The 25,914-nt window shown below is 41.7% G+C and overlaps 1 protein-coding gene across 4 annotated transcripts in view; it reads left to right on the top strand.

Moving 5' to 3' along the window:
• ITPR1 (inositol 1,4,5-trisphosphate receptor type 1) overlaps positions 1-25,914 on the top strand; it is a 291,524-nt gene that overhangs the window by 86,376 nt on the left and 179,234 nt on the right. For all 4 annotated transcript variants that reach the window (XM_063121590.1, XM_063121591.1, XM_063121589.1 and 1 more), the window contains exons 4-6: positions 4,250-4,365; positions 20,959-21,045; positions 23,510-23,668. In XM_063121590.1, coding sequence (XP_062977660.1) covers positions 4,250-4,365; positions 20,959-21,045; positions 23,510-23,668 — 362 coding nt within the window. The remainder of the gene's footprint in view (positions 1-4,249; positions 4,366-20,958; positions 21,046-23,509; positions 23,669-25,914) is intronic.

The following is a 25,914-nucleotide window of genomic DNA, read 5'->3' as shown; positions in this document are numbered from 1 at the left end:
CAACCCTGGGCCTGTCTATTATGGGCATATTCTTTCAATGAAGTATTCAGAGCAAAATGGCATAATAGGATAGGTAAAGCCAAATACCCAACTCATGAGAAGTCTTGAAGTAAGTTTTCCACCATACCATGCCATCCAACTCCTTTAATCCCATACAAAAGAATAGCAGAATGTAAATACATTATGCAGTTGTATATAATTGCATTATCTATTGCATTACATAATGACAGCCTAAAGTTTTATTTTTGCATAATTGCAAAGAGGCACTTGGAACAGCTGCTCTATTTTTTGCATTTCTGGCAGCTAGAAGTTCTAATGGTTACTTGGAGCACTCAATTTTGAAAGAGCTTGATTTAATTTTTGCATTATCAGTTGCTTAGCAACTGATGAGGGTAAAATTAGGTGTGCTGAATTCTGAAATAGAGTCTCTCTTTCCTCTTCTCTTACCCACACCCCTCCCATCAGCATTTATATCCAATAGACGCTTCCCAAGTTGTTAGTGTAAATAGCATCATGAACTTGGTAAAACACATTTTATTTCAAACCATCGTCTCTGCTGAAACTTCACGTGCTTTGCTTCAAACCACAATGACAGTGTGAAGTTATGAAAAGTGGCTGGCAACCTACCATCCACAAGCTATCTGCAGAAGACACCATCTGCTTTGCCCCTTATCTGTATTCTTCTTTCCTCCATGTTGCCGGTCCACATGACTCGTTAAATGCTGTGAGCCAGACCTTGTGGTAAAAAAACAAACAAAAAACACCCCAGAGTAAAGGCAGAGTAAATTGTAGGAGAAACATAGGTGTCTACTAGGCTGAACTTGTTTATTCGTTCAGTTGCTTCCGACTCTTCGTGACTTCATGGACCAGCCCACGCCAGAGTTTTCTGTCGGCCATTGCCACCCCTAGCTCCCCCAAGGTCAAGTCTGTCACCTCCAGAATATCATCTACAGTTGTTTTTTCTTGCAACCTGAAAAGCATGCCAGAGTGCATACTTTAAATCCTTTGCTGTGAAGTAAAATTTACACAGTTTGCACACATTAATACTTCCCGGAGTGCTGGGGGGTTGGGCTCTGTTATAGAGCCATTATGCAAGTACGCACAGCAAGTAAAGCACTTCACTAGCACTTCCTAGAGAAAAAATGGACTTTCCCCATGCTTTACAATAGTGGGATAAAGGTCATAAACCACAGGAGCAGCCCTGGAGGTTGTGGTCATCATGTAAAGGACCTGCAAATTTCCATGAGTAACCAATCTAGATCGCATGATATAAGCCCCATGTGGAGAAAACCCACTTTCTATGGTAGAATATAAACTGGTTATAAGTGAAGCTCACAGCTTGTGCAGACCTCACTGAACAAAACAAAGATCTCCTATTTCAACCCATTGAGTTTTCTCTTTTAGCATGACAGGATTTAGTCAATATCTGTAAGCTCAGTTTAAGCTGTTTTGTGCCTCTTTAATACACTGCTCATGTACCATTATTCCAGTGCTTGAAAAGGCAGTCATACACTTAGCTAGATTTTATTTGTCTTAGCCATAAGCAGAAACAAGAAAATGTCAGACCAAAGGGAACCTACTTAAACAATAAACAAATCCAAGCCATCATGGAACAAAAGTATAAACAGCAACTTGAAAATGTACACAGCCATTCACTCATAAGAAAGATTTTGTTTTGTTTTGTTTTAGGAGCTTACATCTCAAGTGCATTCAAGTCATAAGACATTTGCCATTGTTTCACAGCTACCAAGGTTAAAAATTCCACAGCTTGAGCTATGTCATTGTTTTCAATGACCAGGAGAAGTTCTACTGTTCCCAACCTTTCAGTAGCTCAGGTAGACATTTTTTCTGACCACAGTAGAACATTTAGTGGGAAATACATTTTGCTTGGTCCCCAAAGTACAGTGCCATAAGTGAATGGATGTATTTCAAAGTAGATAGTAGATTTTTTAAAAATCTAGTATAAGCGCAGGGCTCCCCATTTGGACTGGGGCTCTAGCATGGGGTGAGAGGGCTTTAGCACCCACCCACCTTGCTATTTGGATGATCCCCATGCCTGCAATTTATAGTGAACCATTTGCTTTAATGGATCTATATTTGGTACTATGAACTGCAGATGGAGTGCCCCGATCCAGGTTGGAGCTACAATGGGGGGAAGTGTTAAAGCTCCTGCACTTACACTAGAGTTAAAAAATTCTAGGTATTTACATATCTTCAATGTTATGTCTGTGTTGGCCCCAAGATTGCAGAAGGCACTCTTTAGAATGAATTTGATTGTCCTATTAAATAGGCTTTTGAACTAGATTGCTGCGTACCATGCCGGCTGCTTCTTTGAGGCCTTGGAGTGTGCTGGTGAATGGGGAGGGGAAGGGACTGGAGAAAGTGGGATACAACATATCCGAAGGCCTCCCAAACCTCTTTCCCTCCTGCTCTGATGTGCCCTAGCTAGATGGGTGAAGAAGCCCATCTAGCCAAAATGCAGAGCGGGAGGAGCGTGGAGGTGAAGCTCACCTTCTTTGCTCCTTTCACTCTGCATAGGATGTCCATAAGCCTCCAAATTTGGAGGCTTATGGGCATCAACATAGGATTGTGCCCTAAATGTTTTTTCCCCTAAGTACTAGAATTAGAAAACATTAAACTTGAACAGCGGTGTGTGCGTTGCTTGATTGTATGGCAATCAATATGTTATTTGTAGATTTATTGTCAAACTCCTCTATTTGGTAGTGTTTATCAGTCAAAAACTGCCCATGGCGGCTTGCAAAGAACAAAACGTTCACTGGATATAGCAGCGGATCCCAATCACCTCTCTCCTCCACACACACACACACACCCCACTCTCTTTGCAGTAGCTGCTCACTCTCAGCAGGGGCTTTCAATCTTTGCCTTGTTTGCTTTAGTGGTGGGCCAACTACCATTAGGATTTGGGGTTGGGGCATTGGGATATCTGCTGTTCATCAGCTGCAAGGTGGCTGGAGACAGGGAGAGAATAAAGCAGGAGCGATCAGTTGCCATGGGGAACAAGTACAGAGGCAAAGAGCAACATGACTGGCTAGCTGCAGCGGTGCATTGCACAGGCACTGGAGGTACATGGGCAGCAGAGGTACACGCTATGGACCTGGGCTGGGAGATTTTGCAATGCTGAATAGCAGGGCCGGTGCTACCATAGAGGCCACTCAGGCAGCCGCCTAGAGCGCCAAGCTAAGAGGGGCGCCGGGCGCAGCGCAGCACTCACGCGCGTTGGCTGTGAGCCAGCCCGGCCCAAGAATTCAGCTGGGCCTGGGCGAGCGAGATGGCAACCTGCGCTGCGCCGCCCAGCTGAAGCGAAGCCAGGGGCGCTGGGGTGGGGGTGGGGAGGCTCCACGTTCGGACTCCAGAACGCGCTCGGAAGAGAGAGAGAATGTATGGGTGAATGGGGTGCATGAGGTCTTTGAGTGAATGCATATGTTCATGTGTGTGTTTGTTTGGAGTGAGTGATGCTGAGTGTGTGTGTACACACGCATGTGAGTTGGGGGGGATGATTTGGAGGTGATACTCCTATTAAATAATGCATTTTAGACTCATAGACGTTCCTTTCCAATTTGTTTGCTATAATTGGCATGACGTATTTCTTGCACTTTAAAATAAATTTAGCAGTTTCAAGTTTTGTGCTTCTTATTTTTTCCAGGAAACGTATGTTCTTAAAAATCAAAGTTGGCATTTTGGGGGTGGGTGGGTTTGAAAATAGATCACTTTGCCTAGGGCGCAAAATAGTCTGTCACTGGCCCTGCTGAGTAGAGCAGATCACTCTCTCAGTGAGGAGGAAAAGATCCATCCAATCAAAGGACCAAGTGAGCCTGCCTGAAGATTTGGTGACTGACTGATGGGGAGGAGAAGCCCAAAAAGGCATCCAGCAGAATTCAGTCACACATACCCCACGTCTCTGGAAAGCCCCCACCCCTGCCAAGTGGTCTTCGGGGCAGTGCCTGGAGCCAAAGTGGCTCCTTTGAAAAATAGTGAAGATCGTTGGGGTATAGCGTGATAATTCCATGTCATTGTCATTAGGCAAAAATTAGACCTCCCTATTGCTAAAGGCAGATGGGCAGAACTTGGCTTCATTTAACACCTTTTTAAATTTGAAACAGAAAATTCATATTGCGGCTACAGTTTCCTTCAAAACATTTTCCTAAATGTTAAAATGAGTGTACAACATTAAAAGTAAAAGCATACATAACCTCGGCTAAAACAATCTTATTGTTACGTCTCTTTGTAGATTGCCTCTTTAAATTATGCCCTATGAATCGCTATTCTGCACAGAAACAATTTTGGAAAGCCGCTAAACCAGGAGCCAACAGCACAACTGATGCGGTGTTGCTCAACAAATTACACGTGAGTATGAGCACTGAGCTTGAGCTTCATTTCATGGTATTTCCAGATTTCGACATAAAGGTCTGCTTCATTGTTAGCTACATGCGTTGTGTTGTGTGTGGTATTTTAAGAGCAGTAGATAGTTGAAGTTTGATACGGGTTCTATGCTGTCTGGAAGTTCATTGGATTGGATCCAGAATTAGGCACGTGCAATGGGGCTGGCAGATGCGAATTCCTTCCACCACCCCAATGGCAGCTCCCCCAGTCCCCTGAAAATGCTACACAGTGGATCAGAGGACCCTGTTAGTTCCAAACCCTGCTGCTGATGTGCTCACCAGCTGCAATAATTATATGCATAAGACTTCGCCACTTATATGTTTCTTTCTTGCAGTTGCCAGATATATGGCTGCTGAGAGGTGTGATGGCAGATAGATAGGGGTGGGGTGAGTCCTTGTGACCCACAGCCCCCCTCACACAGGCTTTTAAGCAGAAACCCCACCTCCTAACATGAGTTGCAAAGGTGAGGAAGTTGGAACTGATGCCCTTTCTTAGCAAAGGCAACCTAGCTGAATGTACAGGAGTACGTTCTATTGGGATGCTTTAGGGTGGGTTTCTGCATTGAGCAGGGGGTTGGACTCAATGGCCTTGTAGGCCCCTTCCAGCTCTACTATTCTATGATTCTATGAGTGTGGACAGCATAGATATGAGACACAGAAGCTTTGAATAGATTTAGTGTAGGAAGTGTCTATCAATACAGGGAGATAATGCCTACACCATTTAAGATAGGAGGTGTTCTTCTCAAACCTGAATTATTAAAACGGCTGAGAGGAACTCTGCAAAGCAAGTACAAAACATTTTTTATCATTGTTTCTAATAGTCTAATGCTGAAAGCACTTGAACATGTGGCAACTTTGTCAGAGTCTACCCCTTTTGAAAGTTATGTTTTGGCCCTCTCTCGTCTTTACCTCTGTCTTAGATTAGCCCATTTATTATTACAAATGTATGTTGGTTTGACAGTTTTGAAAGAAAGCTAAGGATGTTGTTGTTGTTGTTATTTATATCCCACATTTTCTCCAGTACTGGGACTCAAGGCGGTTTATAAGATTAAAACTTGTACAATTAAAACATATACATTACAAAAGTTAAAATAGAATTAAAACTACAGTAAAATTAAAAACATGTTTGTTTGTTTTTTAAAAAAACTGTAACAGGTTAGGGGTAGGGGGAGAATCCAGTACATTAACACAGGTCCAGTATAGTTCCAAAAGCCTGGTGAAACAAAAATGTTTTTGCCTGCCTCTAAAACTGTAGCACAGAGGGAGCCAGCCTAGCCTTCCTGGGAAGGGAGTTCCAGAGCCTTGGAGCAGCTACCGACAAGGCCCTCTCCCGCGTACCCATAAGGCATGCCTGGGATGTTGGTGGGACTGAGAGAAAGGCCTCCCCAGAAGATCTCAGAGCACGGGCAGGCTCATATGGGAGAATACGGTCTTTCAGATAACCTGGACCCGAGCCGTTGAGCGCTTTATTGGTGATACCCAGCACTTCAGATTTTGCCCAGAAACAGACCTGAAGCCAGTGCAGCTGTTTTAACAGGAGAGTTGTAGGCTCCCTGTAACCAGCAATCCCTATGCATGTTGGCTGGAGCATGCTGGGAGCTGTAGGCCGTTTTCTGTCTAAACATGCAAAGGATTGTGCCTTAATTCACATTGATTGTGAAGAAAACCTGTATAAGCTATATGTCTGCCTTATTTTAAAAATAATACCTGAAGCCAGATACTTTTAAATTCTCATATTGCAATTTGTAGTTAGCTTTATATGTAGTACAGGAAAACATAAACTGGTATTTTTTATTATTATTATTATTATTATTATTATTATTATTATTATTATTATTATTATCATTTATATACCGCCCCACAGCCGAAGCTCTCTGAGCGGTTTACAAAAGTTAAGAACAGTGAATGTTAAAAAGAAATATACAAAATTTAAAAGCATAAAAAGCATAAAATACAAACAAAAAAAAGACAATATCCATTTAAAACAACTCTTACTCTTATTTGGCACAAAGTGAAACTCATAAGCCGAGACAAAAGTGTATTTTTAAAAAGTGAATATTTTTAATGTTGCTATTCCATTAAAAAGGTCATTCTTTTTAAAGAAAACATGTTTCCTTTTTGCCCTAAGTCTGTCCTCTTTGAAATAATTTTGTATTATTCCATGGTTACAATGAAAAGTGCAGTCCTATATTCTATTACCTGGGAGTAAGTCCCACTGAACTCAATCATACTGTTAATGTTAAAGTGTTAGTTGTTGTTGTTGTTGTTGTTGTTGTTGTTGTTATTATTCTTAAATATTGTGCATTCAAAGCCTAGTTCTGGTGTTGGCACAATTTATGGCAGAAATTCCTCTGAATGTATAACTTCTAGCCTTTCTGTCTAGCTAGAACAAATCAAATACTCACTGGACTATGCGTTAAGTTCTTCTGGGAAAGGAATGAGCCAGAGTTAATCTGAAGAACCAGCAGTGTGTATAATTGTGTGTTGACTCTTAATTTATTCTTGGAAAATAATTACTAATGGCTTGACCTTGTTAAGAGGGCAGTTCCACATTTTTAAAGAACCTTTCACTGAATGCTTGTAAACCTTAACTGTAGTCACAGCAGATAAAGTCTTTTGAAAAGCTACCGTGTCCCATAACATGTTTTTGAAACTGCAGAGAATATCAAAAATAGTTTGAAATAACCCAGGTTGTTCAAAGAAAACAAACATTAAAAAAATCCTCTAGACAAGCCCGAGCAAGTCTTTGGATCTCAGCCCATATTTAACAGTACAGGTCAAGTGACAAATTTTTGACATGCAGTAGGAGCAATATGCAAACACCATCATAGCCACCAGTTGGTTGTGTGTGCATGCATTTCGGGAGTGGAGGGAGCTTTCTTTTGTCAAACGCCCACGCTGAAATGCACAGAAACATAAAAAAGAGACTTTGGATGGGTGGTGGGGCAAATTGTTGAGGGGAAAATAATTGCGAATGGAGAAGGAATCATAGAATAAAAACACAGGCACCAGAACTTGGGTTAAACTAAGGGCCTCTTTATTTGAATAATATGGGTAGTTCACACCTCCTTGGATCTGCATGTGAAAGTGCAGAAATCAATGGGCCTTTTCTCAGGCCACTTGCCTGGCTTTATGGGTGAGCATTCTCCAAAGCCAGGAGTGTGTGTGTGTGGGAAACCCGCCCCCTTTCTTATATGACAGTCTGGAAGTGTGAGACCAGCCCATGTCACTCCGACCCAAAGCCTCACAGTGCGGAGTAGGTGAGGCAGGAGGGTCTTCAAAGGCAAACCATATCCTAACACGTGAGCCTCACAGCTTGCTAGGAGCAGGTCCTTGAGATATGCCAATCACCAAAAAGTGCCAGAGTTCTCACCATTTGAATATATTCAAATATATTGCCTATTCCCGCACATCCTGCCACCGGAGGGGTGCCAAGCCTCTGCTGCACCCTACCCCCACCTATCTGGGATAAAATCCCGCAAGCCCACATGCAAGATCCTGCAGAAAGATATCATTCCCTGCATCAGAGAGATGAACTCCATCTACCTTGTAAAGGTCTATTCTGTAATTTGAAATGGGTTTTGCTGCAACAAACCAACATGGCTATGCCTCTGAAACAGATAAAGGTTCCTGAGAAGAAGCGCTGTGGTATGTTTTTGTTGGCCCTGTTTCTTTCAGTGTGGTAGTGGACAAACCTCTGAGTGAGAACTGTTCACAGAAAATTCCTGGTAAAATCTTCTTGTAACTTAAAAGCAGTTTTCTGTCGTACTACTTCTGTGTCATATGGTTTGGAGTAATCTTTAAGGAAATGTTAAACTCCAATAGTTAATCACTTGCATTTTTGGCTTGTGTGTCTAGTGATGGAATTCAGGATCTTCTGCTGTAGATCAACCAATGCTAAGGGTCAGGTTATTTTAAGCTAATGCCATTTAAGGGATTTAGGAATCTGGGACGCTTGAGATTTTGACCAGCATAAAAAATTAATACTCCTTTTGCAAAGCTGACATCTAGTGGACATTACATATAATGCTTTGTTTGATTGTCCTTTAGCAATGGAAAGATGCATTACTTCAAAGTTAATCATTCTTTCTGCATACAAGCCTTTACATCATTTTATATATTCATTTTTAATGTATGTTTCAACAATTTGCTGACCAGCAGCTTGCAAACAATTAGGCCAAATGCAAGAAGTAATTATCTATTTGCACTTGTCATCTTCAAGTTGGGACCAAAAGAATATTAGCACCCAGGTCTATAAAATATTTTTATCTTTCTTGTTTTTGGCCATGTTGATATATATTGCACATATGTTTCTCTTCAATAACTAAACATAAACATTATACAATAACTTTTAGTGTACTTTGTGGTTTGTAACGATCACTTTAAGAGAATAGAATCTGCTTGCTGTAGATCTACCTGTTTGACTGTTTTTTCAGGCTCAAAGCTTCCAGTTCCACATAACATTTGATAATGTGGGTTTTAACCCACGAAAGCTCATGCTAATTTCTTAAAATATCTGAAAAAATAAAACAGCTAGTCTATATTGGTGCTACACTGAACCCTTGAATTTATAAACATAGTTATTTATTGCTATTATTTAAAACATGTGTATCCTGACTTTCCTTTTAAAATGTCCAAGATGTCTAACAGCAATACAATGAAATATAATAAAAACGAAAGTATGTAAACCAGCAAAACAGAAAAATACAAAGCAGCTATTGGGTTATCTTTCAGCAGTAAAAATGATTCAATACAGCAATACTGTTAAAAATAGCTTAGTGCAGGAAGCAGCAAACCATTCATGGCCCTCCTAAACAAGATGCTTTCAGTCATGCAGAGGAAGGCCAACAAGAAGGGTCTATTGTGAGGGTGTTCCAGATCCTGGATGTGGCCATTGAAAGGGCCTTCCCCCAGGTTCCAACTAGCATACACCTGGGGACATTTGGACACATTGATGAAGGCAGGCTTGTGCAGTAGGCAGTCTTTGAGACACCCTTGTCCAAAACTGTGAAGGCATTCATCACCAGCATTTCGATATAAAGGTCTTCCAGTTTTATTTTTCCATACAATACCTTTGGCAGTTGTAGGCAGTGACCCTATTTTATTATTCTCTTTCTTGAGAATATTCCTTGATTTGGAGATAGTTCTGTCCTAATATTTGAGGAAGTTTGTGATTTGGCGTATGAAAAAATATGGTGCTGTCCTGCCCCAGGCCGGCCTCAGCAGCAGGAGGGAAGCCTGAATGGGCCTCACTAGAGCTGCCATGTTGGCTATGGGGAAATATTCATGCTTTTCTCATCAGTGCACAGATTCCTTTACTTATTGGGGAATAATTAATCCTTAGAGATATATCCCAAATGATTAAGATAAATCTAAATAATTTGATTAATCATATTTCATGAGATATACATAGAAGGGCATCTTTAAAGTTAAGTCTATGCGGTAAGGTAAATACACTCAAGATGAATACTATACCTCAAATTGTTTATGTCATATATGGAATCCCCTTATCCCTGGAAAATATTTCCAAAAATGTAATGCTTTGTTTTGCAAATTTTGGTGGTATTCCTCTCCACCAAGAATATCCCTGAAAAGGATGCAACTGCCAATTAAAGAAGGTGGGTTCAGCTTTCCATAGGGCTTATACCATAGGGCTTACCTGCTGACCAGTACCAAACTTTGGTCTTTTCCACTTAGATTTGATTTTCCACCTTGGTCAGTTTTGGAATCTTCCTGTCTGGAGTCTCTTTCCAAAATGGAAGGTATTAGGTTCTTTGGATATTAAGTTGAAACAGAGCTCCTCCCACAGTTTTGGCGGTTAAAGATGTGTGATGTATAATGCCACACGAATTACAGTTTGACCCATTTTCCCATCCTAAATTGACTTTATGGGGAAATCCAGATTTAAAAATTGGAAATGAAATGTTTTTGTGGTAGGCTTGTTCAGACACAATGATTTTTACCCTGGATCAAGTACTGGGTGTTGATGAGTTTTTGCTATTTTCAGCTTTTTGAGATAAATTTGAATTGCCTGCTATAGTTGAATAGCAGTACTTGCAATTGCAACATTTTTTAGAATCTAGATTCAGTCCCGCAGCTTTTACTGCCTCAAAGTCTGCTTTGCTGTTCTAAACACTTATTGAAGCCAACCAGGTATATTCGCGTTTATAAAAACTTATTTTAAGTGAATAAATATGATACTCATCAGGAATAGAACAAGGAATTGCAATGTCCTGTTTATCTAATCAATGGGCCACCATTTTAGCATTGGTATCTGATATGTCCATGGACCTCTGCCTACGATGTATTGAGCAAAAAAAAAAAAATTGTTTCAGGTCTCTTGCATGCCACAATCCCACTTTAACAAAGGTTTGTCTAAATCAGCTAATTGTTGTAGGTGTCATATAGTTAATGCTTCTTTTGTTCATACATTCTGGAAATGCCCAATAGCTTTTTTTGGGAGTCATCAGATGCATAAGTAAGTCATCAGATGCATAAACTTTGTATTGAAAAGCTCTTTAATATTTTCTGATGTACATGTTATCTTGAATTATGTACCTGCTTCTTGGAATGTAACTCTTGCTCAGTGTAAATGGATTTTTGGCACCCTCTTGACTGCTAAAAGACTGATATTGCAACATTGGAAAGATAAAACTCACTACCTATAATGCAATGGATTGAAGACTTAACAATAGCAACATTTGAAATAGTGGTTTATAGGCACCATTTTTGAATGGACTTATATTTGTTTATTTTGGCCTGCCTTTACTGATAGTTATGTGTAATTTACTCCTTCCCCCCAGTTGTTAAAAGTATGTAGTTACACTTGCATTTTTTGTTTTTTGCTTTTGCTTTATTGTTTTCTCTTGTTAAAACTCACCATGAAAATTGATATATATATATATATAAAAATCTTGGTTATAGGCATTGGCAGTGACAGTTATGAGAATATGAAGGGCATCATGAGATTTTCATTGCCAGAAGAATAGGAGACCATTTGGTGTGGAGCCAAGAAACATAGTGTTTTGCTATTTAAACTCAAGCTTTGAACTTTTGCATAGTTTCACATTTTTCTGCACATCTTCACTGCTCAAGCTTAAATTTTTTTTAAAAAATTGAGCAAAATTGGTGTAGTAGATCTTTAGTAATAGTCCTCTGCGATGCCACCACCTCAGACACCTCCCTCAGGCTAAGCACCACCACTTAAATACTTGAGGAAAGGGCAAAAAGAAAAGTATATCCTTTCCCTTATAGCAGAGGGGAAAGGCAAGGAGATTTGGAAAAGGCTTTTCTGTGAATATAGCAGGCTGAAGGTTTAATGTAAAGTGTTTATTTATGAACCAATAGAGCAGGAGACACAGCCAAACTGACACATGGTTTTATGGTAGTAAAATAAAGAAAAAGTTTATTGTTGTTTACAGTTCTTAGTTCCTTCAAACTCTAATCAAATCCTGCCTATTATTAAGAATACTGGTAGTAATAAATCTAATAATAACAATCCTTAGTCCTTATGATCTTATTTTCACTCACTCCTCACACAACTCCTGACAAGAAATCACACAGCTAAACACATCTACCATCCAAACCCAATCATCAACCGAACACGTCAGACCACTCAGCTCCCCCATATATTACAGAGAACACAGCAGTGTTCCCTGTAGTTACAGACTGTGAGTAGATTTAGCATTCTACCATTATAAAGCCATAATTGGGGTGTGTGTGTGTGTCATTCTAGCATTCATAAAATCGAAAATGTTTCACCGATCTGAAAATCAGACCTGCCAGAAAGAAATGCTGGGTTTACCAGCATTTCTTGAAACTCCTGGGAGTTTCAAGAAGATTGGTGAAATATTGAGGGCAGCATGGCAGTTGAAAGGACAAAAGCAAAAACAAAACAAAAACAAAAACCACCTCTGACTCAAAGTGACATTGTAAAACATGACTGGCGACTTTTTTGCGCACAAAAATCTCTGAATTGGGACCCTTACCCTTCAATCCAATGGTGGGATCTTGTCCCCCTGTCCTTCTAGTTGGTGGAATGGCTTTTCTTTTTTCAAAATCCGCTTCCGTTGATTTTTAATGAATATTTCTTTGCCCCATTTTGCCTCATTAAAATCAATGAAGGCCTCATAGCGTAGAGCATGCGCAGTAGCGTCACTCTCCCCACTCCCTCCTGTCTCAGATAGATTGGAATTTGGAAATAAGATGGCCACCTGGCTCATCTAGCAGCCATTTGCTTCTGCAGTTGAGCCAAGGCTCTGTCCTTCCCCACAATGCTGTGGAAGCCAGAGAGGGAGGGAGAAACAATCTGCCTTGCTTGGAGGGAGGCCCTTCCCTGGCCTCCAAGGAAAAAGAAAACCTGACTGGCTCAGGTAGGGGTTTGATAGAGGGATTGACTTTGTTGTGTGTCTGTGAGTGTGAAGAGAGAGGTGTGTGTGTGTGTGTGTGTGTTTGAAGTGCTGGTGCATCCTTCTTAATTCAAAGTAAAGAATACATGGCAAACATTCCTTTGGGGTGGCAGCTCCTCACCCAAGCCTCTTAAAGTTTAAACTATTATTGTCTAATGTGTCTTTGAACCAACAGAAACTGATTATAAATTATATAATAAATGGTAACTTACAATGGCTAATGCTTAAATCCTTCCTGCAGTTGCTTGTTTTCAGATCTTGCAAGTGATATCAAGGTTTGAAAACAAGCAACTGCATGAAGGATTTAAACATTAGCCATTCCATGTTTTAAAAGAGCAACTGTGTTCAAAAAATATATCACATCTCCGAGAATCATTATTTGATATTCAGGGTTGCCAAACAATTCTATGTAATTAAATAAATAAATAAATAAATAAATTCTACAGCTTGGATTGTTGGGGCAGGGGTGGGAACTTGTTCCTGTATTCCAAAGCCTGCTTTTTAGTGTGGCTTTCAGAATATCACATCTTATTTTAATTATCATTATCGTTATTATGGCTGTGTGGATTCCTTGCTCTCACTCATCATCTTAAAGTCACTTTATTCTCTTTGGAATGGGAGAATGTGGGTCCATAGTAGTAGTTTTGTGGGTTTTTTTTTATTCCTGTGCATCCTTTGTTACATACTGACCCTGTTCAGATGACACACTGAGCCACAGTGGTTAAGCGTTTTGAGCTAAACATTATGGCTTAGTGTGTCATGTGAACCATGAAAATTGATGGAATGAGCCTATTACTTGTTAATCCAGTGGTGTTGTCTTCTTCCTCCTTCATTGCAGTTGGTGGAATGATTTTTTTTTTTGCCCTAGAGCTTCAACGTTGTTTTGTAAACTGTAGGTTTTTTGTTTATTGAATGTAATATATAGGGTGGCCATCTTGATTTGTAAGCATGCTCAGTAGTGCGCCCTCCTGCCTCAGCTATATTGGAACATTGAGAGAAAATGGCTGCCTCCTCTAGCAAAGACTTACTGTCAGTGTCTTCTCAGAAGTACGTTCCATTGAATGTAATGGTGTTACTCCCTGGTAAATGTGTAGGGGATTGTAGCTTTTTCCACACTCCATATACAGAAATGGTTTTTCACCTCTGTGAATTCTTTGGTGTAAAGTAAAGGTGAACGTACGACTAAAGCTTTTCCCACACTCCACACATTTGTATGGTTTCTCTCCTGTGTGGGTTCTTTGATGTATACTCAAGGTCCCACTACAGCTGAAGCTTTCCCCACATTCCAAACATTTATATGGCTTCTTTCCTGTGGAGTCATCCGTTACACAAAACCATGAAATTCAATAAACAAAAACCCTACAGTTTACAAAACAACGTTAACGCTCTACAGTTTTTAACCAAGCTCCAAAAAGCAAGGAAATTGGGATTTAAGGCTCACAAGCCTTAACGCCACATCCTCCCTAAGGAGGCAGAAAGTGCCAGTGAAATTCTCATTCTCCCAAAGCAGATATAAACCGTGAAGACAGGATGGAGAATAGGATATGCAGAGGTGACTGTGGGGTTGTGGAAAACTGATGACGAACAACTTAGGGCCACCTACTTCTCTTTTTTTGTTTAGAGCAGCCCTTCCACAACTTGGTGCCCTCCAAAGGTGTTGGACTACAATTCCCATCATTGCAAGTCAGTATGTCCCATTGTCAGGAATGCTGTGACTTGTAATCTCAAACATCTGGAGGGCAGCAGGCTATCATATGCAGAGGTGACTGGGGTTGTTGAAAACTGATTGGGGAATGCTGTTCTAGAGCAAGGGCAGGGAGAATGTAGCTCTCCAGATGTTTTGGAGTTCAACTCATAAAAGTCCCTGTCAGCATGGACAGTGATCAGGAATGCTGCAAATTGATGTCCAAAACATCAGGATAGATCTATTTTCTGCCCACATGGTGAATATCAGATATATGGTGTCGAGGGACTAACACAGAGAATTTTACTTATGTGTTCAGCAGTGTGAGATCATTATTATTATTATTATTATTATTATTTATTTATTTATATAGCACCATCAATGTACATGGTGCTGTACAGAGTAAAACAGTAAACAGCAAGCAAGACCCTGCCGCATAGGCTTACAATCTAATAAAATCATAGTAAAACAATAAGGAGGGGAAGAGAATGCAAACAGGTACAGGGTAGGGTAAGCAGGCACAGGGTAGGGAAAAACTAACAGTAGAAAGTAACAGTAGAAGTCTGCACAACATCAAGTTTTAAAAGCTTTAGGAAAAAGAAAAGTTTTTAGTTGAGCTTTAAAAGCTGTGGTTGAACTTGTAGTTCTCAAATGTTCTGGAAGAGCGTTCCAGGCGTAAGGGGCAGCAGACGAAAATGGACGAAGCTGAGCAAGGGAAGTAGAGGCCCTTGGGCAGGCGAGAAACATGGCATCAGAGGAGCGAAGAGCACGAGCGGGGCAATAGTGTGAGATGAGAGAGGAGAGATAGGAAGGAGCTAGACCATGAAAAGCTTTGAAGGTTAACAGGAGAAGTTTATATTGGATTCTGAAGTGAATTGGAAGCCAATGAAGAGATTTCAGAAGCGGAGTAACATGGTCGGAGCGGCGAGCCAAGAAGATGATCTTTGCGGCAGAGTGGTGAACAGAAACCAACAGACTGATGTGAGAAGAAGGAAGGCCAGAGAGAAGAAGGTTGCAGTAGTCCAACCGTGAAATAACCAGTGCATGAACAAGCGTCTTGGCAGAAGAGACAGACAAAAATGATCGAATCCTGGCAATATTATACAGGAAAAATCGACAAGATTTAGCTACTGCCTCAATATGAGGAATAAAGGAGAGCGAGGAGTCGAAGATAAAGCCAAGGCTACGAGCTTCCTTGACCGGAGTAAGCGTAACCTCATTGACAGTAAGAGAGAATGAGAAATGAGGAGAAGGTTTAGGAGGAAAAACAAGCAATTCAGTTTTTGCCATGTTAAGCTTCAGGCGACGATGAAGCAGCCAAGCTGAGATATCTGAAAGACATGCCGAGATACGATCGTGAACATCAGGAGAAAGTTCCGGAGATGACAGATATAGTTGTGTATCATCGGCGTACAGATGATATTGGAGGCCATGAGATTGAATAAGCTTGCCCAAGGGCAACATGTATAAGGAAAACAACAACGGGCCAAGCACCGAGCCTTGCGGAACCCCTACTGAAAGGGGAAAGGAGGAAGACGAGCTGCCATTAGCCAACACGCTGAAAGAGCGACCCGCTAGATAGGAGGCAAACCAGTTATAGACAGAGCCACAAAATCCAAGGTCATGAAGGGAATCTAAGAGAAGATCATGATCAACCGTGTCAAAGGCTGCAGTTAGATCAAGGAGAATAAGAACGGAATAATGGCCTTTAGACTTGGCAGTAAGGAGATCATTGGCAGAACTGGCACCTAATAGTTTCATATGTAAGGATTATTTTAAAACTATTAATGAAAATGATTTTTGTCCTCCCCGTAACATGGAAGTTGCAGTGCAACACATCTGGAGAACACCAGGTTGGAGAAGGTTGTTTTACACTTGGATCCTATACATGTTTTCTCAGAATTCAGTGCTACTGAGTTTACTAGAGTTTCCTCCCAAGTGGTATAGGATAGCAAACTAATCTCATCTGAAAGGAGTTCAAGACACCCAAACTAATCCTTTTCTGTTCCTCTGTCACTCTGATGAGTTGATGTATTGTGGAGGGATTGTGGGGAGTGAACAGTATATTTTGTATGAACACATTTTAAGAAAACAAAATTGGTTCTTTGAAGGGCAGGGTATTGAACAAAAGTTGAAAGTGCCAGCACATGCTCTGGTTCTACGTCTGCAACAAATAGTGCCCCTTTTGTTATTATTATTATTATTTAGTTATATAGCACCATCAATGTACATCAGTCATGCTGCTATATGCGAGATGTGTGTGAGAGAAAAATATTGGCCAGCCCCTGTATTTGGTAAGGATATAGAACAGCGTTCCCCATTGTGCTGTCCCAGCATTCCTGACCATGGGACATACTGACTTGCAATGATGGGAGTTGTAGTCCAACACCTTTGGAGGGCACCAGGTTGGGGAAGGGCTGCTCTAAACAAAAAAAGAGAAGTAGGTGGCCCTAAGTTGTTCGTCATCAGTTTACCACAACCCCACAGTCACCTCTGCATATCCTCTGCATATCCTATTCTCCATCCTGTCCTCATGGTTTATATCTGCTTTGGGAGAATGAGAATTTCACTGGCACTTTCTGCCTCCTTAGGGAGGATGTGATGTTATAGGCTTGTGAGCCTTAACTCCCAATTTCCCTGCTTTTTGGAGTTTGGTTGAAAACTGTAGAGCCTTTAACGTTGTTTTGTAAACCGTAGGTTTTTTGTTTATTGAATATACTTCTCCCCGCTTTCCACAGCATCACCAGCCACCCACTCCATCCAACATTCCGTACTCTCTAGACATACTCATCCAGACATACCTAAGGGAATTGAAATGTGGGTAATGCTACAGCCTCTTATATTGTCATGTTTTTATATAGATGGGTTTGACTTCTACCACATATTTCTGACTTAGAGATGTTGGACAAACCTGCAGTGGAATCAAATGAGTATGGATTTCTTTGAATCCGAGCCATGATTCCACAGTGGACCGGGTTTTCCTGAGTCACACAGATTCTGTGGACTTGGAGACCATTTTTGTTTTCCTTTACAGAATTTTACACACATTTAGTCATAGAAAAATACGCAAAATAAAAAAAAACACCTGGTGTTGCTTTGGGGGGGATTTGTGCATTTTTTGGGGGGGGGATTTGTGCATTTTGGGGGGTTGTGTATTTTCACAAGTGCAAATTTGCGCAAATTTGGGGAAAATGGGAAAAAGCCTAGTGATTCCAGCAGGAAGGAGGCTAGTCTTTTAGTGATTTCAGTAGGGGAGGAGAGACTCTGTGATTTCAACAGCAGTGTGCCACCTTACCCCTGGGGGGCAAGGCACTTAGTGATTTCAGCATCATGGTCTCATACCTCTAAGAAGAGGGAGACTGGGGACTTCCTAAATCTGAGAGTCCTTATACAGCTTAGAGAGAGGCAGTGACAGCACAACATCAATGAACCAAACACTGCTCATAGGCACTGGAAAAGGTTCTACTTACCATGGTAGAAAGACTGAGCTCGCCTTTCATCCCCTATAACAAAAGAGGGTGCTTGGAGGTTGATGGTTATACCTGCTGGAAACAAGTCCTACTTACTATCTCTTATTAGAAACCGAATTGCTTGATCTAGTCTTACGAGATTACTTTTAGTTCTATTCCTATGCCTTTCTCCCACTTTTTTTCTGAACCTGGGAATGAAGACGCCTGGCTTTTTGGCTGTGTCCCAAAATGGATTCAATACTGTTCACTCACAAGACAGCTACTTCGTTACCATGATGAGTGTTAATCTCTTTCCTGGTAAATGTCTTTGCCTGCATAATGAAGAAAGACAATCAGATGGAACATATTAAGCTACCTAGACCGGCTATTAAAATTCAAATAAGAAATTTGAAAGAGAACCTTTTGAAAGCACATTCTTTTCAGGTCTATCAAGGCCAGACTTATTCCAGTTTCCTTTTCTAATGGCCTCGAGGCAATGCTAATTCATGACAGCTAAGCTAGAGGGTGTCTCTGTAAAAATTTACCAGCTAGTTGGTTGCAGAAAGAAGCACAGTCAAATGTAAGATATTAAGCTACCATAAACTCTCTGCATAAATTACTATTACCTTAAATGTTGAACAACTGAGGGTGTAATCATATGTATATAGATAAAAAACTCTGCCTGGCTGGGACATGCTGGGAGTTTTATGACTTTTCTTCTGTCTAAAATGCATAGGATTGCACCTAAAATCACCCAGCTGTGCTCCCCACCAACCCCACAGCTTATTTGACCCTTTTTATCTTGTTTAATTTTGCCCAAGGAAGGCTAATTTTATCTATTAACAGATCAATTCCCCTCTCCTCCCCCAATTGAATGACAGTACCCAAGGAGATAGATACATTTCTATATTTGGTTCCCAAAAATGTATTCATACCTTATCTACAGAAAACCTACAATAAATTACTATTACATTAGGACTCCTACCTGGTAAATGGATTTGCCTGCATGAAGGAATACAGTCTAATGTAAGATATTAACTCATCTAAATTACTAATCTACTTAAATTTCCAAAACTACTCATACTTGAACAACAAGCTAACACAATGAAATATAAAGCAATCCTGTCTGTAAATACAACACATAGCTATCCTAACTATGAACCCAATAATGATCCCTGTAATCCACTATGCTCCCTATCCGTCCCAGCAGCATTTTGAAATGAAAAGCAGCAACTGATATTTCAGCTGGAACTCAGAGCATAATTGTGTAGGCATCATTGTGACCTCAGAGAGTCGTACCTGTCTTTATTTTAAAGGGATATCATGTCATTGCGCTGCAACAGAAGCCCTGTCAAGGCGCTTACAGCAATACATCAAAGACATTTAAAATGTTTAAGTTGATAAAAACATGAACACAATAAAATGGAAATAAAAACTACGATAAAAGCCAACAATAAAAATGGGAATAACTGCAATAGCAGCAGTGATAACAAAAGAAGACCACGGTAAAATAACATATTTCCAAGGCCATCTTAAAATCCTGCAATGATGGAGCATGGTGGACCTCCAATGGTAACTTGTTGCAAAGGTTTAGGGCCACCAAGAAGAAGGCCCTCTCATATGTGGCCACCCAACTCACACTGCTTTCACAGATGGGCAAATGAGAAGAGCCTTTCTGATCTTAAAGTCCGGGCTGGCTGATATGGGTGAAGGCAGGCCTTCAGATAACTTGGTCCTAAACAGTTTAAAGCTTTAAAGGTCAAACCAGCACTTTGAATCAGGCTCAGAAACTTATGCAGCTGGTTAAATAAATAATTTGGCTGGCTTGTTGCTGGACTCTTGGTTGTCTCCAGTACCAAAGCAAGAGAGGCTAGGGCAGGGATAGGTAACCTGGTGCCTGTGGGCACCTTTCTTGGGCCCCTACTCCTCTCACTTAAAACAACAACACAGTTTCTTACTGGCATCTGAGATTGTTGTGAAATAGGTTTCTGTTGGTGCTGAAAACTGTGGGTTCAAGCTAGTGTATTGGGGCTCTAACCCCACCTCTGCCTTGTACCCACTCTTTTGAGCAGGTTACTTGATCTCCAACATGCCTCCCATGGCAGCCATTTTGTGGTGGTGCCCAGGACACTTTTTCAAATTGCCAAACTTTCTTATGACCCCAAAATGTTGTCTAACCCTGGGCTAGGGGGTTGGCCTTAGTGTTGGTAAGTGTGCACATATCAACAAGGCAAGAACTGAGTGGTAGGAGGAAGCAGCAAAGAATGAGTTTTACACTAAAGAAGGGTAACGCTACATGGGGACACCAGTGTGTTAAATACCACCCAAAATTAGATGACACTGACTCTAATCCCAGGTAACCAGTGATAGTTAAACAGAATTTATTTATTTATTACATTTTTATTTATTTATTACATATTTTTACCGCCCAATAGCCCAAGCTCTCTGGGTGGTTCACAAAAACAGAAGAAGGGATGTCGGAGGAATCCGTCCCGGGATTCAAGCCTGCTGAGCTTTTGGCAGTTCGGCCCCATGGATTCTGGCTCGGTTGTCCACGAGATGGTTCAATTTGACATGCATTAACTCAGGCCAGCTTGCAGACCTCTGCTGCCGCTGTCACCATTGCTGGCCAATAGTGGCAGAGGTGGTGGCAGCAGCAACAGGCAGTGGGCCATTCCAGCGTGTGCAAAAGTCTCCCTTCCCCCTGCAGGCACCAGCAGGGAGAAGCGCAACTTGTACAACTTGGTGGGAAATGGGAGACTTGTGCACAATGACCAGCAACTGCAAGTTCTAAAGGGGAACCTCTGGCTTGGCCTGCAAATGCAAACTGAGTCGGGGGCTCTAAGGAAATCCATTGAGCTTCAATTGGGCTGAATTTCCCTGCGCTGGACATCCCTACCCATCCCTCCCTGAACGTCTTTCTAACAAAGATTCGTGTCTTCAGAGAGGCAAACAGTTTGCAGCACATTTTCTTGGTCTTATCAGCACATCCTCTTTTTTTTTCTTTCTAACTTTAGCATGCAGCAGATTTGGAGAAGAAGCAGAACGAGACAGAAAATAAGAAGCTGCTTGGTACGGTTATCCAATATGGCAATGTTATTCAGGTATGCGGTGGCTGTGTACAAGATGTCACCATGATCCTAGCACCCTGGGTCTAGAGACACTGTGTGACCAAGGTTCTGCATAGACTAGCTGGCTTGGATGCAGTTGCAACTTCTCTCAGCAAATAAAGATGCTTTCTTAGAGAAAGTAAAGATACAGGAGCATCCTGTTGTTTGTTTGACTTGAAAACAGTCTAGTGTTTGTTATTTTGAGCAATCCTAAAAGGCTCAAAAGTGCCTGCAAAGCACCCGATTCACCTTCTACTTCCCTTAAAAGCTTACCTGTGGAGCTGGGATAGAAGGAGAGAGGAAGGGAGCATAAGCATGTACTCCCAGGAGCCTGCCAGAACATCATTCCTTGTTAAGGGATGGGACTAGGAATCCCTGTCCTAGAATCCCAATGGGAGAGCGATGCTATTTGGGTCATGTATTCCAGAAGAAGTGGCACAATTAGTCTCAGTTTTCCACTTGTGATTCTGGGACTGAGGAAAGAGGGGAACATCTACCAAAACCTTTGCCTTTCCCTTGCCCCAAGGTACAGTACTGGGCTTTGGCATTCACAGGATTGAAACTTTTCTGACAGTACCTGTTTGAATACTTGTGACATCCCTATTGGCAGGTGGGAGAAGCCAGTCCTGTAAGGCCCTGTTTCATCAAATAATATGCCCACCAGGTGGTACGTTTGCAGCTCATGCTATGGGAACTAGCTCTGTGGTGGCTAAAATGCCCTGGTGAGGTCATTTCTATGTTCAATTTTCATCAAAATCCATGCCAGACCGTTGCTTTGTGACATCTATTATGCCACAAGTGCAGTATTTATTATTTATTTTATTTATTTATTTATCATACTTATACCCCGCTCCTCAGCCAAAAAAGGTTCTCGGAGCGGCTTATATTTAGCAAAAAAGACAGTCCCTGCCCTCAGGCTTACAATCTAATAAAGACATGACACACAAGGAAAAGGAGTCAAGGAGGGAGGGAGGGAGGAGAGAGAAAGAGAGAGAGAGAGAGAGAGAGAGAGAGAGTCCAGCAGGAGCAGGCCCCGATGTTATTTCTGCCTGCTCCTGTCCCCTCGGTCCTTCTTCTTCCCCACAGGGCCAAGATGGCAGTTTGCCCTGTGGGGGGGGGGAAGAGTCCAGCAGGAGCAGGCCCCGATGTTACTTCTGCCTGCTCCTGTCCCCTCGGTCCTTCTTCTTCCCCACAGGGCCAAGATGGCAGTTTGCCCTGTGGGGGGGGGGGAAGAGTCCAGCAGGAGCAGGCCCCGATGTTACTTCTGCCTGCTCCTGTCCCCTCGGTCCTTCTTCTTCCCCACAGGGCCAAGATGGCAGTTTGCTCTGTGGGGGGGAGGAAGAGTCCAGCAGGAGCAGGCCCCGATGTTACTTCTGCCTGCTCCTGTCCCCTCGGTCCTTCTTCTTCTCCACAGGGCCAAGATGGCAGTTTGCTCTGTGGGGGGGGGGAAGAGTCCAGCAGGAGCAGGCCCCGATGTTACTTCTGCCTGCTCCTGTCCCCTCGGTCCTTCTTCTTCCCCACAGGGCCAAGATGGCAGTTTGCCCTGTGGGGGGGAGGAAGAGTCCAGCAGGAGCAGGCCCCGATGTTACTTCTGCCTGCTCCTGTCCCCTTGGTCCTTCTTCTTCCCCACAGGGCCAAGATGGCAGTTTGCCCTGTGGGGGGGGGGGAAGAGTCCAGCAGGAGCAGGCCCCGATGTTATTTCTGCCTGCTCCTGTCCCCTCGGTCCTTCTTCTTCCCCACAGGGCCAAGATGGCAATAATAGTTGCTGCTATTATCCTAGCAGGGCTAACATAAGTCATGTAACAATTTAAGCTGTTTCCCTATATCAGCATGGTACCTTGGGCATTGCTCCTTTATCCAAACTTCAAGCAGTCTGTAAGCATACTTTTGAGGGGCTAACATAGTGCATTGGCTAGAATGGTGGCTTTGAATGTGGGAGAGTGAACTTAAAATCCCTGCTAAGTCCTGAAACATACTGGGAGTTGGACACCAGCTTTCAGTGTTGCAAGGACAAATTCAGTCATAGTTGTAATGGGTTTGTACACTTCAAAACATACTTAGGGTATAATTCTGTGCAGTGCCATTTAACGCTCTTTAACAAAGCCTTCCCCAACCTGGTGCCCTCCTCGTTAATTTCAACTACAACCCCCATCATGCTCCACCAGCTGAGCCAGTGGGGATGATTGGTGTTCTAACTACGCTGGTCTTATGCAGACTTTGTCCCATGACTTGCGGTATTCCTGCAAGAATTGTGGGCATGGTGCTCAACTTGTAGCTTAACTCTCTATATTGGGACTGTCATGGACTATTATTCAATGGACTTTATAAAGGAAATGGTCTTCTATTTTTCAACATCAGTGTGAGGAAAGCATTAAGGAATTAAAGTGTATTTGTAATTGTTCCTAGGGAGAAATGTTTTAAAATCTTATCTGTCGTGACCCTCCTTTTTTCTCTTTAGCTCTTACACTTAAAAAGCAACAAATATTTGACAGTAAATAAAAGACTACCAGCTCTGCTAGAGAAGAATGCTATGAGGGTGACGCTGGATGAGGCTGGCAATGAGGGTTCCTGGTTTTATATACAACCATTCTACAAATTGCGTTCCATAGGAGATAGTGTAAGTTTACAGGCTGTCAGACAAAATGGTGTGTATGATACAATGTTGCAATGTTTCTCATCAGTAGCATACTTTCCTGTGATTAATTAAATGCATAGGAGTTTATATAGAGTGCTGGTGTCTTTTTTCCTGGACTGCAGAGAGTGGGAGGTGAATCACCATGGAAACAAATGTTTTGGAAACAAGGAACATTTTTAAAGACTGGAACAGTAGCCACTTTAATCTTCATTGACTTTGAAATGGTTATGAAAATACTAAGTCGTTTTGTTAACTTAAGAAGACATTAATATATTAAAGATATCTCAGTTTGTAGTACTGTACCAACAAGTACTTTGTCTACTGATCATGAAGCGATTGGGAACATAATGGAAATCTAAATTTATTGTGGCTTAATATTTCATGGAGCAACATGCGTAAAATTTTAGGCCAAAATGGCCACGTTCAGAAGACACCTTAAAGCATGGCTTTAACCACTGTGGTTAAGCCAGAAAGCCAGTCTGTGTTCAGAAGACACCTTGAGCTATGGCTTTAACTACGGTGAATAAAGCAAAAAGCCTTATTCACCATGGTTAAAGCCATGGTTTAAGGTGCCTTCAGGCCTAATAAATAATACGTTCAAGATGCCACAAGGCTCTCTGGTCAGTTTGCATGATAAAGCAAGCTACCATGGTTTAAATAAGCCACAGTGTCTTGTTTAAATCATTGGTGTGTGCTGGCATATGCCACGTGCCATTACCCTAATTACCCACCCGCAGTTTGTCATTTTGTCCAAACCACTTGATACTAGTAGTCATCAACTAGTGGACAATTCTGGTTGCAATGAGGTAAGTTAGAAAACCCAACCCAATAAATAGCAATTCGCCTATAAATCTTGTTTTATGTATAAGTTGAAAGAGGTTCTTGGAAGCTACAGTGAAGGAGTATAAATGGCTTGTTTTAGGTGGAAACAGCCCTCAAATAACACAGCAATAGGCTATAGGTTATTTGAGAGTAGTTTCACCCTCCAACAAGCGATGCAGCCTGCCTTCGGATGACACAGCAAACTGCGGACGGGTAATTAGGCCAATGGCACCTGGGGCACTCCAGCATGCACCGACGATTTTAAACAAGCCACCATGGCTTGTTTTGCAAACTGGTCCAGAGAGTCTTGTGGCATTTTGAAGTCGTTATTTCAGTAGTCAGGCTAATGGCACCCGGCACACACAGCCAATTTGCACTTGTTTGAGTGGGAAACCCTCAAATAACCCAACAACAGGTCATGGTTTTTTGAGGGTTGTTTCCCCCTCCAACAAGACATATCAACCATGTTCAGATGACATGATTAGCCACATCCAGGCGGGTTATTAAGCTAATAGCACCCAGATGCGCCAGCACACATCACTGATTTAAATAAGCCACGGTGGCTTGCTTTGATCATGTGAATCAGGTCTCTTCTCTCTTCATTGTTTTGCTGCAACAGACGAAAATGACTACTTCAACCTGCTGAGTGGAGATGGCAGTGGTGAGAGGAGGGTCTTGGAGGTCATCAGGAATGAGCCCTTGGGCCCTTGGCAACTTTCTAGCTTTGCCAACCTCTTATACCGGGCCTATAACTTGCAATGGTGAAGAGGAGGAGCAAGTCCAGAGGGCTCTTGTCAGTGGGCCAATGCTATTATGAGTAAGCCCTTGGCAGGTATCTAACCATGCCTACTCTTGGTGCTGGCCATGAATACCAGTCAACACCATGGAGGCTGGATTTTGAATTCTTGCCTGTAAAATGCATACTTCAATTCTCTGCAACAGCTCTACTGCTGTAAATTGCATAGCTAAAAAGCTTTGCAACAGCTCAATTCTTTGCAGGGAATTTAAAGGTTAATTGCCTTTAAATACCATCTTCTCAAGAAGCTTGCAGGCTGGGTGGAGGACATCTGTGGGCATAAATTCTAACCTATTAAGTGTTCTTTAAAAGTGATGTTCCTGAGACTGTAAATCTGGTTCATGACAGATGAAGCAACAGTCAAGACGGATGGCATGGCTTGGACAATGGCAATTGTCACTCTTTTGTAGTTGCCATTGGTTATAAGTCTTCTTTCATTTTATTATGTCTGATATGCTAAAACTAATTTAATCTCAATACTATAATGGATTGAAAAAGTCCAGCTTTGGTGACTGTCATATAACCTTCAAAGTATAAAAGCTGGTGAAAGGAGCCTAATAAACAATGTCTGTTGTATCCATTCCGTGCCTTAAAGATTAAATAGTACATC

The sequence above is a fragment of the Elgaria multicarinata genome, chromosome 3, assembly GCF_023053635.1.
Source record: "Elgaria multicarinata webbii isolate HBS135686 ecotype San Diego chromosome 3, rElgMul1.1.pri, whole genome shotgun sequence".
Taxonomy (NCBI): Eukaryota; Metazoa; Chordata; class Lepidosauria; order Squamata; family Anguidae; genus Elgaria; species Elgaria multicarinata.
The sequence above is the reverse complement of the archived record's forward strand: the minus strand, read 5'-3'. Positions and strand labels throughout refer to the sequence as shown.